The sequence below is a fragment of the Pseudopipra pipra genome, chromosome 3 (genome assembly GCF_036250125.1).
Source record: "Pseudopipra pipra isolate bDixPip1 chromosome 3, bDixPip1.hap1, whole genome shotgun sequence".
NCBI classification, from domain to species: Eukaryota; Metazoa; Chordata; class Aves; order Passeriformes; family Pipridae; genus Pseudopipra; species Pseudopipra pipra.
This window is the reverse complement of record NC_087551.1, coordinates 46,596,542-46,617,628: the sequence shown is the minus strand read 5'-3', so window position 1 is coordinate 46,617,628 and position 21,087 is coordinate 46,596,542. Positions and strand designations below refer to the sequence as shown.

The 21,087-nt window shown below is 35.5% G+C and overlaps 1 protein-coding gene across 11 annotated transcripts in view; it reads left to right on the top strand.

Annotated features, from left to right (window-relative positions):
* QKI (QKI, KH domain containing RNA binding) overlaps positions 1 to 21,087 on the top strand; it is a 152,992-nt gene that overhangs the window by 4,551 nt on the left and 127,354 nt on the right. Inside the window, exon 1 of one of the 11 annotated variants that reach the window (XM_064648979.1) lies at positions 4,358 to 4,445. The exons of the other annotated variants lie outside the window; for them this stretch is intronic. Within the exon in view, the coding sequence (XP_064505049.1) occupies positions 4,373 to 4,445 (73 nt within the window). The 5' untranslated portion in view covers positions 4,358 to 4,372. Of the gene's footprint in view, positions 1 to 4,357; positions 4,446 to 21,087 lie in introns of those variants that run through there. 11 annotated transcript variants of the gene reach the window in all.

Genomic DNA, 21,087 nt, shown 5'->3' with positions numbered 1-21,087 from the left:
CTCCATAGCACTCTGATGTATTGAAATTAATGAGGTACTTTGGTTGTATTCTTTCAGCAAATTATGAAGAAATATGCCTAAACTGTTAACTGAGATCTGAGTAGTGTAATTCTTAAACTTGTGCTTTGTTTTCTTCAACCTGTAAGTGGCTAGACTGCTGCACCTGATCGGAATGTACATGGATCAGACCTGTGGTCTGAACTGCTTTTAAAAACATATTGAAGTGGATTTCATCAAGAATTCATTTTTCTTCGGTAAACTATACATCAGAAACTTACGTCTTCCCATTAAAACTGTGCTGAAGGTGACTTAAAAGTGTGTCTACCTTTAAATGTAAATTAAACCATGCATCTGTCTATTGGAGATAAATCTAATTTAGGCTGCCTCTTTCTGACTAATAGTTATAACAAAGCTATCTGTAAAATCGTCTAGGTAGGCAATATGAGGATAAATTTTTCTTGGATGTTGCTCTCTCTGTTTAATTTGCTTACTTAGAAAAGTGCATGTGAATTTGCAGAGCCCAGTGCCCAAAACTGCAGTTTTTGTGCCAGTCTCATTGTATTAACCAAAACATCTGTTCGAGTTAGGGCTGAAGAACTGTGTTCTGGTGCTGGAACTGAGTTCTCACTGAGAAGTTATCTAGTTACTTTTGTACATGACCTTATTGTTTGTGATTATGTAAATGTAGCCTGTGCTTAGCTTGGGTTTTGCTGACCTGTCAGGTTTGATGGAGGGGCATTGACCACATTAGCATGTCAGTTTTTCAGTATTTCAGTTTTCCAGATCTTGCAATAAAACCCTATTATTTAATTTAAAAACCCTGCCTCTTACTGCAAATTTAGAAAGTGAATATTCTTTAGGATAAAGGCCTTATGATAGGTGTTTGCCCAGAGAGTCTCAGACTGATTTTTAAACTTTGTGTTTTAACGTTAAAATTGTCAAAACAGCATGCCACAGTAGCACTAAGTATTGTGTGTGCTGTTTATCACTAGTGCTCTTTTGATTGGTTCTTTAATCACCTCTAAAACTTAATGGTCTGAGGTGTTTTTCTGGTTTATGATTGTCTTGTAATAACAAGGTTGTAAAACTTAGAGAACTTGTGTTCAAAAACTTTATAAGAGCTGTTCTGAGGTGTGGTATTTGTTTTGTTGTTTGGTGGGTTTTGTTTTGTTTTTTTTTTAATACCTTGGCACAGCCTCTTATCACACCAAAAGCTCCATTGCACTTTAGAAAAAGTGTGGGGTTTTTTTTTTCTTTTTTTTTTTCGCTTGTGGAAAAATATTTAAAACTTCCCTCCCCCAGCAACTGTTCAGTTCTTTTTTAAAAAAGTTATTTTTGGATCTGTATCTGCAGCATTTATAGTCACCCGGTGTGTAACTTAAAAGGGGTATTTTTTTGACTGATACGAGTTTTAAGTTAGTAAAGCAGTTATTTTAAGCTCATATTTTGAAAGCGGTTTGTTCACAGTTGCTTACTAATAATTGGTTATTAAAATGTCTGTCATCAGATGTTTTTTTAAGGGTAACCATAGTAGACTTGATTATGTACAAGAGCTGCTGACTTACATGTTAAATTGGGAAAGACCTGTTTGAATTGACAATTTTTGTTTAATGCTACTTGTTCCTTAAGGTTGGAATAGAGTTGCATTTTCCTCATCTGAAATTAAGCGCAATAGTTTCTAAAATAACAAGTGTTTTATAAAAATCTCTTGCTATGGCTAGAAACAACTGACCAAGTGCTGATTAGGGAGTGGCAAGTGATGCTTTCATAAGGCATAAAAGAAAAAGACGAAGGTGTGTTGGTTAATATTAGAGTCTGAAAAAAAACCCCAAACCAACCACCAACAACTGAGAAAACTTGATTTTAGGAGAGTACTTAGAATGTCCTAAATATGAAAATAAAGTTTGCATGCATTAAAAGATAGAAAAAAGTTACTGGTGTTTGATGAGCGCTTTGGGTGTGAATAGAAGGCTAGATATGAAATGGATGGTTACTTTTCTAGGTTAGTAACTTTTTTTTAAATCATTCTTAAACTTTTTTACTCTGAGTACAGTGAACAATGCCGAGTCAGAAATGGGATGCTTACAATGATTTGAATTTGTGTAGACTTCGTTAGAAAAGCAAGTACATTTGAATTGTCTTTTAATTGCTGTTTGTAACCATAAAGTCTTCTCCTTTTTTGAGAATGCATACTGATGCAAGTATCCTGTTAATTAGATGTATTATTAGATGCTGATCTGGTATATATTCCATGGCTGGCAGGATAGACCTGTGGTAATGTTAATTATCAGGCCGTCCTGACAGCTCAGGCTGATTGAAGTACAGCAGGAATCTGCCATGGAAACCGGTGGTTTATATTTGACTGCTTATATGGAATGTTGGGGGGTGGGAGTGGGAGGGAGACAAGAGAAATACCTTGCCAGGAAAGCTGTGAAATAATGCAATGCCCTCACTCACTGACCCTTGCCTTTATTGAAACATAACTCACAACTTCTCATTCAGGCTATGTGAATTTTTCTGTATTGATTTTAATCATAATGCATAGTATGAAAATCTTCTCTTGATTCTGACAGTTTATTGCTAAGAAAACTAGTAGGAACAGTAAAACTGCTGGTGTTTTTAATCCCGTTATGCTTAATGCAGTTGGCTAGTTCAGTAGTACCACACAAGTTACATCTGTGGGTTGGTAGCAGGAAGATCTGTGTGTCTGTGAGGGATGTTGGTACTACTGTTTGAATCCTGAAACAGATGAAAGGTGTAATTTTTATATTATGAATTATATACCTTTGATAAGACAAAGAGTGGGGTTGCTGAAAGTTGGGCAATGTTACGCTTCTACTTTTGACTTCAGAAAATATTCTGTGTAACCTCGTACAATGCAGTTAAAGTAATGTCCGGATTTGTGTTTCTTTTGGTTGTTTTTCTTGGAAATGTTTAACAGAAGTGGAGTTAGCTTTTTAATAGAAGAGCTTAGATTTTTGAGACAATTTATGCTTGAATGAGGAAAACAGATGTGACTTCATTAGTAGAGCTGCGCCTCCAGTGTGTTATTCTTGCTTCCATTAAAAAAGGTGTATTTTGCGGGCTAGCTGTGTGTCTGAGAACAAGAAGACAGTTCAAGTTAAAGTGTAGTTGTGTTACTTAGAAGTTGCAGCTTTTTTGATCCCTGCAGTTATTTTAGCAGGTGTTAGTGGTCAGAAAAAGTGTGGTAATGCTAACAGGTTTTTTATTTATTTTATTCTCTGACTTAAAATATTGAGTAGAAGTTGAAAATACATTTTCAGTTACTTTTCATTTGAGAATTGATTTTTTTTATACTTGGTGTCAAATAGTAAATTTTGCTTTTCAGTTCAGTGCAAAAAAAAATCATTCTCTTGAAGGGAAATGCCGATAGGTAGCTATTAATATGCTTTAATGTTTTTGGTGGTGTATAGTTGAGTAGCACACTGGAAGTCAATTTTTTCAATCGCTTTAAAAAATATTTTTGACTGTTTTGCAGCTGCACTTGAATTGTTGTACTTTACACCATACTATAGTAGGGAAAATTTTCTGTGTTTCCAGCACAGGGTGTACCAGAGCAAGTTTTTGATACTTCGTACTATAATTCCAGTACTCTAGGAAGTGTCCGGGGGAAAGGTCCTCAAGACCAAGGGGATAAGCCATGAAGCAATTTGCATGATAACTTACTGAAGTCTGAGGGTATTAATAGTTGGAGCAATTAACAGTTCAGTGGTATATAACTGTATAAATGTTTATGCTGCTTTAAGACCTCGAAAAGGAAAAACATCCCAGCGTGACAAACAATTAAAATCTTGTTACTTTGCTGGGAACGTAATTCTAAGGAGTAACGCATCAGAACAGCTGCTGATGTCAGAGCAGGGGCAGGGGAAGATAATACAGTATTTTATACCCTTATCTGGTAGATCAGTTTCGGGCTTAAAAGGTCAGCTGATATTCTGTACTAGTCAGGGGTTTTTTGAGTTTGTTTTTATGTGGTGTTGGCTTTCTTTTCAGACAGATCAGAGCTGTGATCTAACTCCCCATATGTGATCTCAGAGTAGTTGTGTTGGCACAGTGGCTGAGGTTGCTCGATACTGAAGATGTAGAGCAGAGCCTTGGGGAGTGAAGTATATTTGCTTAAACATTTACTTAGAAGCCTGAAACTCCTAATTGATGTCAACTGATTGCGCATCTGGTCCATTCAGAATTTTAAGGATGTGACTATTTTCAGACTAGCTGACACTAGATGGAAGTCAGACTTCACTGAATTCTTTAAAGCCTTTAGCTGTTGAAATAATGAACCTTCTTGGTATTTTTTTTTAATTCAGATTAAAGAATTGTTTTAGGTCTCCATAACCACTGGTTGGTCAAAATGTCCTGTCCTAGCTCCAGTATATTTTCTTCATTAATGTCTACGAGATGGAATGCACCTGAAATCTTAAAAAGTAAGCAACAGATCTGCTAGCACAAGTATTAATACAAACTTAATGTTCTGGTTCATGTATTTAAATTGCCGCTAAACTAAAACGTTCAGCTCATGTTGCATAATGCTTTCATTTATTTATCAGGCTTCGAAGCAGTAGCAAATCAGTTAACATTCTTCCTAATGCAGCTTAGTCTAATAACCTGCAAATAATTATACCAAAAGTTAATGCATAATTTTCAATTTTTAGATGCAGAGCAAGCCAAATCAACTTCTCTTTGCTGTGGAGTATCCTAGGTATCTTTGCAGGAACGGCGAGGAGGAGAAAAGGAAAAAATGTTCTGACTCGGTGCTGTTTGCTTTTGAGCAGTGTGGCTCATGTGTGCATACTGCTTTTAGTTAGTTTCAGTTTGATTGATTTTGAAGGAGCATGAGATGTACTCCTGCAGCAGAAAGCAACGGGGATGTTTTTTTCAGAAAGTTGTCACGCTGTCGTCAGCCCCCTGCCCCACACTTACAAAATAACTTTGCCTAAATACTACTCGTACAATCTATTGACAAGAGTGTTCTTGTAGCAGTTGGTTTGTGTGCTAAAGTTGAAGGTTAAAATGCTGTAATAGGCCCCGCTGTCGTGTTTAAAATGGAATGTTTTTGCTGTGAAGATTCTGTGCAGTGAGAAAGTAGTGTGTGTTAGATGTTGGTAGAGACAAGTTGTTGATAGTTCTTTAATTGCTTAAGTATCTTATCATCTATAAAGATAAGTATAGTCAGAGACGCTCATATACAGTGAGTTTATAAGTGAATTACTGCTGCTTTAAATCACTTGAGGCTTTTATGGAAATCTGATAACTGCCTCTGAATCAACCTGAAGCAAGACTCCTTATACAGATTTTGTTCCCACTTTTCATGTAGTTATGTCAACTTCGTGCTCAAATAGACTTGAACAAAATCTGGGCACAGATGACGTGTTAGGGATCAGAAATTTAATTCGAACCAAGATTTTATCAGGAAGGCTGATCATATGTGTATTACAACATCTTCAGAGAAAGAATGATACTTCAATACCTCTCAGGTATAAAATTAGTGACTGCAATTGCTTTCAGAAGAGAATTATGTTTGGATGTTTTAATAATATGTTTATAGAAGTTTGAGTCATATTTTGAAATTTCTTTCTATGGTTTTTGCCGATTCTCTGAGGATAAATTTTATTTTTGTGACAAGACTAGTATAATCCTATATGGAAACAAAGCCTTGAGAAAACATAACCTAAAAATCAAATCCACCTTAGAAGACACAAACAAACAAAAAAGGTACAACTGGCTTTCTTGAGAAAATCTTACTAAGGTTACAGACTTGAAGAAAAACTTTTATTGAGACCTGTGGTGTTTAAGATATGTACTGCCATTTTGAGAAGGAGAAGGGAAAAAACTTCTCTATAGCAACTTAATTATAGGGTTAATTGAAATTAAATTCTACATGGATCGAAGTATTTCTAATTTCTCATAATATGGGTGTAGCTTCCAGAGGAGGAAGGGATTGTGTGCAAGCTTTGTCTGTAGGAAATGGGGTACATAAACCTAATGCCTATTGATTTAGTAACTGTATTTTATTCATAACTATTCATGAGGAATCTTGTTGGTTCCAAATGGGAGGTTTAATGCACACTGAGGGCACTTGGTAGTGCTGAGTTTTAATACTGTTAAGTGTCTTCAGAAAGATATTCTTGCGTCAGCCTCGGATTAACATAGGATGAATAACAGAGCAATTCATCAGCAAGGCAGCTCTGAAGAGTGTCAGCAAGAAAGCTGACGATGATGAATTGGACAGAAAGGGATGCTGCAGTAGAAAGCTGCTACAGCCAGTGCTGGGGTGTTGAGGGATGGCAGTTGGTATTTAGGTGTATGCTGGGTAATTAAGTGAGGAGGGACTGCACTCTCTTGCTTGGCTGAGTAGAAAAGAAACATATCCCTTCTACAATTTAAGAAGGTTACTAAATTCAACAACTTAAAATGACAGATGGACAATTGGTTTGTAATTCATTGAAAAAGATTTATGTTAGTCTTCAGTACTGATAAATGTGAGTTATGTTTTGCGGAGAGACTGGTGAATTTCCCGTGATGTTTGCAGTCTCAGCAACCTTATTTGGCAACTAAAATTTGGGTAAATTAACTTTAAGGGAGGTTTAGTTTATTCTGAACTTAATTTTCCTTCAAGTCCTGCGCTAGGTTTTTTTTAGATCTCACAGCTTTCAGTTACTTCCAGTTACTGGTTACTTTCAGTTTTAATTTTTAATTTTTCCCCCTCAGGATAAAGAAAATAGTTGGGAATAGAGGGGGGATTTTCTTCTACCAGCCTAATAGCATAACTAAGTGTTTTTTATCATATGCACAGGTCTTTCTCATCCCTTTTATTTAGCATGGTTTGTACTAAAATTGTTTTTGACTGGTCATTGTTATATCAAATTCCTGAACAGTTCATACATGAAGAACAGTTTAAAGTAATAATGTTCAAGTTCTTTACTTTGTAGGGGCTGTTTGTATGGGTTTTTTTTTCTGACCGCTGACTGACTGTAAGTAACTAAACGTGTATGTTCAGGCTTTCTGAACCCTGAGCAGAATTCAATACTGAAATCTGTATCAAAGACAAGCATTTCACTATGTCATAGAGCAGTCATAACTAGTATAGTATAATGGTATATTATAGTATAAATTACTGCACAAATCAAACTACATCTTTAGTACGTTTTTCTGGATTAAGCCTCTTGGCTTAAAGTTTTGAGCGGTTGTTGATAACTAAAATGCATTCCTGAATAATCAGAAGGATATTTTGATCTCTCTTTCTTCAAACTTTTATTGTGTGCCCTTAGTGTTAAATTTCAGTTAGAAGACAGGATACTAATAAAGCAATAACATTTAAGGAGCTTTTTGCTTAGTCTAGTCATGAGTTAGTAATTTCTCCTGGTATGTGATTTAGTTGAAACACAGCTTATGCTGCTATAAACTTTATCTTCCTCCCCCCCTGGAAAGTGAAGAAATGAATATTGCTAGCAATGAAATTGGATAATTTCTAGGCTGTCAGTTAATGAAACTTAATGCTACAAATATGGGTGCAATACATTGCACCTGTCAATATTGGTATAATGAAAAAATTAACAAAAAGGAGACACTACATTTTAAGAACATATTACTGTGCAACTACAAAAATTGTATTATATGTTGGTTTTAAAATGGCTAAATTGAATGGATCATTATATGAAAGGAACAGAAAAATCAGAATACATTTCCTTGAACTGAAATGTGTTTTTGCTCAGAAAATTTTACTCATTTGCAAAAACAATATAATTTAGTTAGCCCTCAAATATTATGAGATTATACATTACACTTTATTTAGGAAAGGAGAATAACAGCAAGATATCAAGATATCTGTAAGTGTTGCAGTGTGAGATCTCAAGTAGCTTGTCATCTGGTTGGAAATATCTGTTTGGCAGAACATTTTCTTAGGGTAAGAGAGGTGGAGATACTTCATGTTGAAGTTAGTGTTTGTACAATCTAATCAAGATTTCTTCTGTGTGTAATGTCTTTTTCCAACACAATCTATGCTATTTTTTCTTGTACTTGTCAGATTGAGCCACTTTAGCCACTCCTTGCCCATACCTTTTCTGACATAGCAAAGAAGTACAAAGCAGGTGTATCTCATTTTGCAGCACTGTCACTGAAACTGTGCAGTCTTTGGCACGAAAAGTAACATAAAGGAGGTGTTTTTTTCCTAAACCTGTGCCTGAAGGGGTTGTATTTTGATGTTGCATGAAAACAAAATAGTGTTTGATATGAGACCTTTGAGACCACTTCCTCTCTAAGCAGACAGCATCTTTTTTTGTTTGCAAAGTTAATGGAGCTAAGTGAAAAGCAGTATGAGTTAACAGAATAGTGTTTTCCAATCTATTGTTTGCAGACCCACTGCATATGAAGAGTTGCTGCAAATAAGAAAAAGAAAGTCTGTTGTTGGGAGATTTAAGTAGGCTATACTGAGCCTTCACTTTTGGGAACTTTTTGTTAGTATGTAAGTGAAAAAGGTTGAAGACCACTGATGTAAAGGTGTTCTATTATAGCAATTGTCCTTGTCTGTGGGCTGAAATAAACATTTGAAACAAGAAACTTCAAGGAGATCACAAAGTAAAATTGTGTTCACCATTATGTGTATTGAAACTTGTTTCATCTGTATGCATTTATTCTTTTTTTAGGACTTCTTGCTGTTATATATTTACTGAACTAGTGAGTATGGTGATGTTTTCCCCAGATGAAATGTAGAGGATCTAATTATATATATCTATAGAGTTCAGTTTGCAACACTGGAACTCCAGAATATTATGTTAATTGCTAAAAGTAGGTATGAGAGACGTAATCTACTAAATTCTTTTTGGCGTTCTATTATTATAAAATAATTTCAGTATTAAACCATCTATAAGGGCATCTCTGCCTTTCAGTTTTAATTACATTAAAATAGCCACGCTGTTGTCATTTACCAACAGGGATTTTAAAGGAAGTTCCAGATGCTCAAGTGCCTTTAGCTGTAAATATTTCAAGAAATATTTGTTGTTTGGGTTTTTTTTTCCCCAAGAGACAGCTCTGTGAGCTCATAGAGCCTGTTGTTTGATGTAATGAACTTGGAAAAAAAAGAACTTAAAAGAATTTAAACCCATTTAATACGCAGCAGTCGAGGTGCAGATCTTGCTTATGTAGTAAATCCATTCCTTAACTCAGTCCTGAATATATAGTGTCTTAATTTATAAGGTTGTTCCAGGTGGATTTAAGAGATAGATGGGACTACTGTAATGCAAATCTGTATGTGTTAGAAACTTGTAAAATTCTGTTAAAAAATTACATGTGATTTTAAGTTAGCATTCAGTTTAAATATTGGATGTTTAATTTCTGTGGTGGGTTGCAGTTTTTCAACTGGCTAGTGTGTTTTAAAAGAGGCTGTTCTTAAACTCGCTCAAGTTTGTCAGCTGAAGAGAAAATTTATGATTCTGTAGCTACTCTGTAGAAACTTATCTTCAACACTCTAATTATGTAAGTAGCGGAGATCTTGGCTACCAGACTGGTAAAGTAAATATTGGTTTTGTTTTAATATTCTCTGTCTGTTTCTACCATGTGTGTATATAGACACGAGTACAGTCTGTCTCCTGTCCTCTCACCCTCTTTCTTACTTTTGTCATAGTGGTATTTGTTAATACCTCTCTCATAGTAGTACTTCCTCAGTTATAAATGTTGTCTCTATGGACAAGATTTAATATTATTAGAAATCATGTTTTTTCCTGGATGTAATTAAAAGTTATACATCATATTGCTGTAGTGTAAAGCCAAAGGGGAGGAGGGGAGAATCTACTGTTTTAGTTTATGTATCTGGCAGTTTTTAATGTACTTTGATGAACGAAAATTTTCACTTTATGAATGAAGAACATTTTCATGTATCTTAGAAATATCAGAGTTATAAATCCTTATTTTTAAGTGTTTTTGTTAAAAAATAAAACTGGTTTTAATAGGTAGCGTAAACAGATTTTTATTTTTTGACAGCAAACAAAATTCATATTTAGTCTCCAAAAATCCATTACTCTTAAAATACAATATTGAAATTCAGTTATGGAACATGATGGATATAATAAGACAAAATCACATGGATTTTTTTCGTGCTGCTTGTTGCCTGTCTTCTGATATTTATTGGTGTCTTGCAGAGCACCTTCCTTGATAATAAACCCCATTTTAGTTAATTCTTCAGATTCTGACAAAACAGTAGCCCTTCTTCCATCATGGTTTCAGTTAGAAAAGCTCTGATCTCAGCTCTTGATATAATGACAAGAGGTAAACACTGATGCTGCATTATCTTATCTAGTTGATAATTTCATCTAATAGTCCCGGAACTTGATGTGCCAATTGTTAAATGCACTGGGCTGTGAAATAATCGGAACTTCAGCTTGCAAATACCAAGCTATTGTTTTCAATAAAGTTGAATTGAAATCTTTTCTATGCTGCATTGCAGTGGAAACCAATTAGTTACAGTGTGACAAGATGCCATTTTTTATTGCCAAAAGAAAGTTTCTGGTATTATTCTGCACTGTGAACAAATGTTTGGCAGTTTTGGTTGCAGTTTAAGTTAATTTTGTAGACAAATGGGTCTAAAGAGCCTTTGATTGTTTAACTTTGAAGTTCATGTTTATCAAGTGGCTTCTCAGATGATTTCTCTAATTTACAGTGCTGCTAATGCCATGCAATATGTACTTTTTATTAGTCACTGAAATCTAGATGGCAGTTCCATTTAACCTCATGTGGCCCATCTGATACAGAGCAAAACATCTCAGTTGTGCAAGGTTTAATAATTTAATTGTGCAAAATTTAATAATTTAAAAATGTGCCCATAATTTACTTAGGTTTTTTTATTTTGACAGTTAGATATTGGAGATGGTTTAACGTGTTTTTCTTATGTATTCAAAAGACGTGTAAGAGTTGGCCAGAACAACATTGCTGCTGCTTTGAATGTTATCTTCACTTACGTGGCCACATAAAGTGAAATGAATTAAGAAGATATCACAGGGTAGTTGGACTGTTGAGACACATCAACTTTGTATGAGATACTGTGTGCTTATCTGATAACAAAATACTTTTGAAAAATGGTGCACATGGTGAAAAATGCTCCTTTGGAAAAATACTACCGGTTAAGATAGCAGAGTAATAATTTAAATAAACTAATGTGACATTGTCATGCTGTGCATATAGATTGGTTACCTCTAATACAATTTGATTACCTCTCAGTGTGACTGATACAGTTTTTTTGCTAATGCTAAAATTACATTCTTGTGCTTTTTTTGGTCAAATACTAAGGGCTTAATATTTTTAATTGCTTATTACATATTACCTTTTATTTTTTACTGTAATTTAGATTCTTTTATTCAGTGAAGCCTAAAACAATATGAATTTAACTCCCATGCTTCATAAAGATTTGGCATGTGGCTTTCAGTTAGCTCTTATTTCTCTTTGTGGCTGTGACTTTGCTCAGTCTTTCCAGCAGTATATTTTTGTCTATAAGGTACAAAATTTATATTCCATCCTGCTTAGCTCAATTAGCGTTTATAAAAAAGAAGCAAAATAAAGGTAGGGCTTTTCCTTTAATAGTTGTCAGAGGACAACATTAAAACATGTAGCATATTTTACTTGAATTGTGGTTGTTCCTATGACTTCCGTATCAAGAGATAGGGAATATTCAGTATTTTTTATGGGTATTTTTCAACCTTGCCCAAAGATTTTAGTGAGGAGGTGGGGAAAAAAATCAGTGTAATTCTGAAAACAAAGTTTGTGGGAAAGAAAGAGACACTTTTTATGAAGAGAAAATGTATATTAAAAAAATCATGTAGAGTGCTTACTTAAAAATATTTGTATTTCAAGGTAACTTAATGTATTTTAGTAAGGAGTAGAAGGTGTATGTGAAAGTGTAGTCAATATGAGGACTGATTTTATTCTTAGAAATGTTTTGATAAATGCAAGTAGGCAAGTTTAATGTCAACATACTTATTTTAAACTGTTGACTTTTAAAAACACTTAATGCAGGAGGTGTAGTGGTGGCTTTTACTGAAAAAGTTGAACTAAAGGTACCACCTGTGAAGAACTTCCTCTGAGTTATACCTGCTGTTAGGGCTTTTCCAGGTGAGCGATAGGTCCTTGCATTACATTGGAGGCGCTAATGTCTGAATGGATGTGATGGCTGCTTTGGAATGATGCTGCTGTTAGCAGTGAAAAATGTCTTCCTTACGATTCTTGTGCAGCAGGCCGTGGAGTGCAGCACATTTTTATAATAAAGGTGATGAATTTAATCGCAAACTGGCAGCCGAATGGAAATTGCAGACCTTGATACTGGGAGAAAATTGCCTATAAAGCAACTCCTGAGAGAGCAGGCTTTAAATTTATCCACCCATTTCGACATTGAGGAGAACACAGGAATTGCGGGGTATTTGCTTGGCCTCTTTAGTTCAGATGGATGATACGTCATTCTTCCTTTATTTAAGAACTGGTTACAGTGTTGCATTGTTGGTTTGTTTTTAATAATAAAAAAAGACCTTGGTGCTTAAACTTTACGCAGTAAGGAATTTGGAAAAATCTATTCCTTTATTAGCTTGATATTTACTCCTATTATAAAGTAGGACCTAATGTGCATAATTAATTGGAACACAGATTTCCCCTTGTGTCACATTTAACCCTAGCGTGATTTGACATTTAAAACCCGCATATCCATATATTTGAAGACTGTTAGCATTGAAGCAGTTCTATAAATACTTTAACTGGTCTTGAAGTCCCATTGGAAGTCTCTAATAGTATGTTAACGTAATTTTTGATAGAGGCGCAGCATTTTTCAAAATTGTTAGTACTGATACACTTCAGTGAATTTTAATCCCTTATATTTAGTAGTGCTAAATGCTGATGTTCTTCCTGTATGATAACTGGGAACTGAATGTACAAATATGATTCCCATATATGATGGACACTATATTTAAAAAAGACAACAAAATATACTTTAAGAGCTTACTAAAAGATGGTATGCTTATCATCTGTTCATAGAAAGAATTGCAGATAATTGTTTTAGAAATAGATACTTTTACCGAACTCCTGACCAAATGTCCACACTACAACACTGCCGTTTTGGGTGCCTTGAGAGGTGATCATCATTCAGGTGGAAGAATGAATAGCATTGGATTTGATCACTGACTTTAACATGAAGAGAATAGGAACACTTAATATTAAGACATCAGGTGTGGCATCTGGTAAGTATATTCTTTCAGGTATTTCATTGGTCCAGTTTCTCGTCTTAAAAGACGTGAGAAGTATGGTCTGTATTAGAATGATTCTCTTGGTTATATAATCCCTAAGATAAAAAATGGCCAGATTTCTTGGCCAACATAAAGAACCTTTTCAGTTAGTATATGAAAGAAGAGACGCTCATTTCTTGTTCTTGATTTGGTTATGCCCTTTAGAAGATCAAATCTGTTACCATTTTCCGATAGGTTTTATTATTTTTAATTTTTTAATTATTATTATTTTTTTGTAAAGTAAAGCTTCCTGATAGGTAGTACTCTTAGTACCAGAAGACATGAGGATTACTAAGTCACTGGGTGATGAAAACAGTTGAGCCTTATTTTGGTAGTTATTGGAAGTCTGCCACACACCATATCTGTAGTTAATGAGTAATTCATCCATATTGCTTTGCTTAAAGCATAGACTTGTAGCAAAATAAAATGCGTGGTTGGCAAGTTCTTGACTGTCTTTTACCATATTGAATTATTTCTATTTTTCTATAGAAAATATAGATTGAAGTTCCTATAGAATATATTTTCTATATACATTTATATATTTTCTAGTCGTAGGAAAAATGTGGCCCAACTTGCTTTAGAAATGTGCAGTAGCATTTATAATCTTGTTTTATGCTATATTAATGTTCTAAGACTGTAGTAGATTCAAATGAACCCAGTAACTGGAATTCCACACTTTGTTGTATGAGGGACTAACTTTTCCTTAGAACTCTTACCACAGGTGGACAAGTTAAGATATATACCGGCAACCAGAGTTAGCTGGTATAACATTGACTCCTGTTCTTGTGTTTCTGTTACCTTCTGAAAGACCAAGTACGGGTCTTGAATAGAGCTGAAACTGGAATGTGTTTGCTGAGCTAATAGAAAAAGAGATTATATCCAACCTGTTTACTTCAAAATAACTATACGACCTCATTTTGTTTTAGTTACTGGGACACCTTGGAAAGAAGTTATGAAGGATAGTTTTGAACTAATTCAGTAGTTTGATGATGCAAAAAGTAGTTTCTTGTTTAGAAAGGTGTCCCCGTTACTTCCTCTCTGCTAATTGTGGCATTCAGTGAATTCTTTAGTGATCTGTTTCAGCTCAGTAACCTGGAAGAAAGCTAATCAAGCAAACCAGAACATGTAGGAATAGTCTTTTGCTCAATTAATGACTTGAATTGGCCTACTGAGGCAGAGATGGTGTGAGAGATGTTAAGGAACTTCATTTTCTAACAGCATTGTGCTGTTAAGGTTAGTAACTCCTACCCTTCAAAGGAAGAAGTGATATAGAGCAAACCTGACTTTTTGGGGTAATAGTCCAGGTTTCTGATTTCTTCTGGAGTTTGTTGTATAATTTGGGATATGTAGTCTCCTTCCTCCAGGGTAGTGAACTTTCTTGTATTGTCAGTTTTTTAATCTATGTTTTACAACCTTCTCAAGATATGCAATTCTTTTCTGGGGTGAGTGGTGTCTTTTTAACTATGCTTTTCTTTTTCTGTAAAGAGAGCAGCTCACTGTGATTGTTCTTTGCCTCTTCTATTTGGTTATGATTAACCTTATTTTCACTGTTCGATGTCTATGTAGACTTAACCTTCTTGTTGCCATTCACCTTTGCTAAGTTTCGGATTAAAACCAAACAAACATAAACCCTAAAATCCAAAAGAATTTAGTATCCTCTTAAAAATGAGTTGTAACTCATGTTACAACTGATGGTAAGATATAACAAAAACTACCAGTAGTAACATTTTACTCTCAGTACAATGTATGATTAATGCTCTATTATCTTCAAACACTGGTGTAAATCGATTTTTTTCAAGTTAATTTTTTCCTACTGGTTTTTGTTTTTTATGTGTTGATCAACACAGAGGAAATGCCTGTCAAGGAAACGGAGGGTATTCTAGCTTCTTGTCACTATTTCTTTGTGTGTGGTGCACTTAAGAGCTCTTATGGTCTATTTCCAATAACAGTGATTACGCTGCTGTTTACCTGCTTCAGTTGCGTGAAGTTACATTTGCAGTTTGGCAGTATTGTCTGTATTATATCAAAATGGGTTTCCTTTTGCTGCCTTCATTTGGTCCAGCATGGTTTTCACCTTGAGTTTAAACAAGGGAAATTGTCTTGGTTTACTTTCTTTATGCTGTTCATCCTATCTTGTCTTCTTTATCTTTTCACTAAACACGTTTTTCTAGGTCTGTTCTTGTAACCATATATATTATACTGCCTACTTCCACCTCATTTTTCTGCTTCCCTGTATTGATACTTATGTTATAAGTTTTTAGAAAGAGCTTTTTCTTTCGATTAAGGTGAGAGATTCTCTACAGAGCGTAGTACAGAAGATCTTGCTGTTGTAAACTGCAATGAAGATCGTCTGTGCCTTTGGATTTTCTTATTTATTTAAACTTGTGTGTTCTGTGCTGCATGCTTACTCTGTAATGGTAACCCTTGTTTTATTTTAACCATATTCTGGGGTTTTTTGTTATCTATTCTATTTCTTTAGGGGTCCTAAAATTAATTATTTTTTAAATGTCTTTTGTTATGCTACTCAAAATGGTGTGGACTTTTTTCTGAATTGTTGCTCTTGAACCTTAGACTGTGTGTAAGAGAGCACTTTTTTTCCCCTGCTTAATTTACTTTGTATTTACTTTGTATTTACTTCATAGCATTGGGTTTAATCTGCTACATTTTGTATTGCTGTCCTCTTGAAGAGTCTCAATCTATTCTAACATTTAATAGCTTTCATAAGTATCATTTACTGAAGCCTTACCATTCATAGTTTAGATTCTGTTTTGCTTTGTTGACTGAATTTGTAAAGCTCTATTTTCAGTTTGTCTCTAGTAAATACATATCTAGGCATTTGTCGTTAAGGAAGACTTTTAGATAGGGCATCTAGTCATTCCCAAGTTAAAGAAATGATCTGTGCATCTGATAGTGGGCTGAAATGAGTTAAATGGAGAAGTAATGTCTTTTGAGAAATCTTTATGAAAATCTTGGAAGTTCAGTTTTGTTCTTGGTATTTCATTGAGATGTTTTTAAGAAGAAAAACATCTTCCCCTCCTTCACCTTTTTTTATCTTTCACGTTCTTAACCAGATGTAAAAGTTGTGTTAGGAGCAGACTAAGAAAGAAAAGATTGTTTAATTAGTACTGTTTGTTTATTGAGGTGGGGGTGTGAATCTGTAAAAATTAGGGTTGCCTTTTGGTTGCTTTTCTTGTAAGAATGGAAAATGAATGGAAAGATGTAGGAAACTGAATTTACTTCTCAGTTTTACCAATTACTGATATTTCTCTGAGTGGACAAAAGTTAGTTTACTGAAATGCAGAAACAAAGTAAATTTTAATAAATGTCTCCAGTGCAAGCTATGTGGTTCACAGTCTTGAAATAATTTGGGAAAGTCTTAGTAAATGTTAAAAGCAGGTTGCTTAAATACACAGGTCTCTTAATTTCATTGCAGAATGTAATTCTATGTTGATATCAACTGAAAGCTTTATTTTAGGATCTCCTCCCAGTACTGGTAGTTGTGAGTCCAGATGCTTCATCATGCAATCAGCAATATCTCCATGTTTCACTTAAATTTTATTAGTGACCTAAAGGAGGGATGTTGCAGGTGACAGAGATTATTCTCAGATGTTGTGGTGGTTTCTTTTATTGATTTTTAATTTGCTCCTTAAGGAGGAGTTGGGGGATTATGCCAGCCACTTACCTAAATGGAGTGCAAAGCTCCCAGTATTCATGTCTCCTGTTAAAACACACAGCTGCAATTTGCAGTTCAATGTTTTTTGGTGGTTTTTTTTTAGTTTTTTTTTTTTTAATTTTTAGAGTAATCATAATAGTTGATACTGAGGCTGCTGGTTTTCAAAGTGGAAAAAATAAAACAACTAAGATTTCATTCAGTACCAATCACATTAGTGAGGGAAACTAATAGAATATCCTCATGTAAACTTTTCATGTCAAGCTGAAATGTATTCAGCATGCATCCAGGCTGTTTTGAATAGTAATTATAACTAGTGTTACTGGTTGTATTTCTAGTTCTTTGCTACACTGTATGGAGCTTTATAGACTTTACCTAGAGTGCTTTTTGATACTTAAAAAGAACACTTTAGTGTTCCATGTTCTATAGGAAAATCACATTGAAATGAGTTTTTAGTGTCAGTGAGGGATAGAGGACTCCAAAAAGCTCTTCTGTGCTCTTCTATGGATTTTTTTCTGTTTGTTCAGGTTTCATTTTAGTTTGTTGGGGTTTTTTTGTGGTTTTTTTTTTTTTTTCCTCAGCGCAATGTAATTGAAAGCAGTCAAGCTCTTACCAGATGCTCTGCAGGTCTAGTGGCAGGAGGGGATTGCCTATTTGCCTTTGCTTTTTTCTTTATCCTTCTAAGATGACTTTAAAAAAAGATTGTTTCCCCCTGCAGCCAGTATGCGGGAGCGGGTGAAAGAGTTAGAAAGAGACAGAAAGTAGAAGAAAATAAAGCCTGAAAGGCTGTTTCAGTTTTGGGTTGCTTTTGTACTCAAAAGTTTGTAAAAACAAGTCTTGAATGTTAAATGGAGAAAGAAAATGAGACTTTTCCACTCCTGCTCAACAGAGTATGTGTTAAAATTTTATTTCCCCTCTGGTAATGTAGCCATAGCTATATACCATTAGTAGTTGTGCATGGCTATGATTTTATGAGCGGTGGTTCATCTGCTCAGGCAGAATATAGTTCTGGCAATTAATGTTGGAAGCAGTAGTATAAGCAGTAGTGTAAGCTGGTGTGTAGTTGAGGCCTCATCTTGGTTCCATTTTGATACTCTGTATTTAAAGTTGAAATACATCTTGGCATAGTGGAGAGCATGGTGGTGGTTTAAGGGGTGGCGGAAAAGGTAGGGAGGGATGTTTCTGTGGGTTGTTTGGTGTTTTGTTTTTTTGGCAGGAGGTGGTTTTCCTTTAGATACTCAAGATAAACCATGAAAGAAAATTCAAATAGTGACTATGTGAGCAGGCTAGCAAACACTGTCACACTGGAAAATACTGCTAATATGATACCAGTAATCCTAGTATTTCTGGTGCATAAATTGAAATCCTGTTTCAGTCAGTATGGGTGTGCTTCTGAAGAAATGTATGAATTATGTAATGCAAAGCTGCAGATATGATCTCAGGAATGTGCGGTGCTATCATATATATTTTAAATAGCTCTGTTACAGCTTTTGGTTAGGTTGCATTACATATTCCACTAAATGACCTCTTGTGTTGTATTAAATTTGCAGAACTACCTAAAGCTTCTCATGCCAAGTGTGTAGTTTAGGCTTCAGTTAAAGCAGTGACAAAGTTTTCAAGAATGAACATGGGGAAAAAGTCCTAGTATTTTAAAACAAAATACTCCTGAAAAATTTTCTGTGACAGGTTGCTAAAGTGAGTGCTTTTGTCACTTTTTTCTGGAAGGCTGCCTAGGTTTAAATGAGATAGATCGCATGTTTGCATTTGAGCACTTAACTGTCCAAAAACATTATCCTGCTGAGGATGTGCTGCATTTCCATGAAGTTTCGCTTACTGAGCTATCTTATAGGATAGGCAAGCTTTATTCCAGCCTGAAAAAGCCATGTAACTGCTGCTGTTAGTTTCTGTGGGTCTGGGGAATGGGCTTGAGAGAATGGACTGAGTTTCCCATGTTGTAAGCAAAAGCTTTGTTTCTTGTCGAGTCTCAGCTTTCAAGAGGGAATTGTTTGTTTTAAACAGGAAGATAGCATTAGGGCAAAAGTCTGGTGGTGTAGCCGTCCTTCATAGTTTGTGGAGGTAGAAGGGGATGTTGGGCGTAAACTAGAACTAACTGAAGGAATGAAGAATTGTATCTTCCAGAGGCAGAAAATGTGACAAGTATGGAGAGAAAAGACAGTTTGGGAGTAGGAGAAGGTTTGGGATGATGAAAACAGGCAAAAAGTATGTGTCTGCTGCAGGAAACTGCTTTCCAGAGCCTGGAGTAAACCCAAAGTTTTGGAGTCTTGCCATGTCTTTGCTGTCAGGAAAGATCTGTGAAACCCAGAGGCAAATTGTCTCATTCCTCCTTGCTGCTGGACAGTATCTTCTTCTGCTGTCAGTTAATACCTTATTTCATGCAGCAGAGGTCTTTGAATGGAAAAATGCCAGCCTAGCTGACTGGTTGAATTTAGCAAGTTGCCAGATATGAGTACAGTTGTTTTGTGCCAGTATAACTGATCCGTAAGGTGCACACAGACGAGAACTTTCAGACATGCTTGTTTTGGAAGAGTGATGTTTCTGATATTCGGGAATTTCAGGCAGCAGTTATCTGAACTGTTAGGTTTTTTTGTTTGGTTGGGGTTTTTTTCACTCCCCCCCCCCCCCCCCCCTTCCTCCCCGCCTTAAAGGAGTAAGGACCAGAGCTGCCTCTGTGAGACTTGCAGTGGCCTATCATCTTGCTACTGGATTTGAGTGACTATCACAGGTGACTTGTAGAATAACAAGCTTATTAAGTAAGGAAGAAGAAAAACTGATCATACTTTTACTTAATGAAAAACAGTCACAGTTACCTGAGAACTTGTTATGCTGTGTATGTGTGTTGTGCTGGATTTTTGCTGTCTCAAAGTAAATATCTTGTAAAAAACGAGAAGAACCCACCAAAGTCATCTACATAGAGAAGATTTATTTCGTAAAGGGTCTGGATGCTTATTAAACAGGCTGTTGCGTCCTTTGCTGGTTTAAAAGTAAATTGGCAGAAGAAATGAGCACAACTGCAGAGAGATTACAAGTCAGAGTACAGATTACAATTTACTAAAAAGATTACAATAAATACAGTGATACTGAGAAAAACTGTTTTACCCCAAAAGACAGATGTAAAACCCAGCACCCTGGGACAAGAACAGAATGGTGTTCATTGGCCCCTGTGCTGAGCACCACGCAGTCCTCTGGGTGCAAAGTAAAAGGAAAGGGAACCTGTTGATCCAGATGATGAACACACTCTTGTCAAGAGTGGCAGTTGCAATCCTATTGAAGTTCTGGTCCTCCTCTGGATCTGATGAGTGGTACCAGAAGTCCCAAACCCCGAAGATTATATATATGCTCAGGTTCAAGTGGCAAAGCGCGGTACCTCCCACAGGGTGGGGAGTTTCACAATGAGTGATTTAACTCTGTGAGTTGTGGGATATTTTTGGAATCTTGGATGGTCTAGGTCATTGCAGCTGCCTATTATGCCAGTCCAAGGTGGCCCATTAGCAGAGATGACCCCTCAGGCTGTGTTGAAGGTGTTAATGCCTTTCCGGAGGGGAATTATCACCGCCGGTCATTGGTGTGAGGAAAAAGAAACGCTCCCCTGCCTCGAAGTTATATGTCCTGTAACTAGGACATGCCCTTAAAGCATTGTCAGGTCATGGTTTTTTTTTTTGGTATAGTACACCAAAACATGCTCGAAGTGTATTCAGCTTTCATCTTAAATGTTAAACATGTGCACTGAGTGTTTTAACAAGTATTTCAGTTTGGGATATGTTTTCTAGAATCAATTGTCTTAAATGTCATAGGGAAAAAAATCACATCTTTGATTTTTTTTTTATAGTATTTAATGGAATTGTTCATAAAGGTCTATTTCCCCGAAAAGTGGGATTCCTCAGACTTTTTAGAAAATGCCTCTTGGTGTTGAACAAGAAAATATTAACTTAAAGACATAAGTTATAGACCAAGACACTGCATATTAATGTATATGGAAAGAAGCATTGCACTTATTGTTGAGAGTGATTGGTGTGGTGTCTCAAGGCAGGGCCTAAATATCTGGTAGTAGTAATAATTATTGTTACTGACTTGTAATAGTAATTGAGGATTAGAAATATGAAGAATTATTTCAATTAATAATGG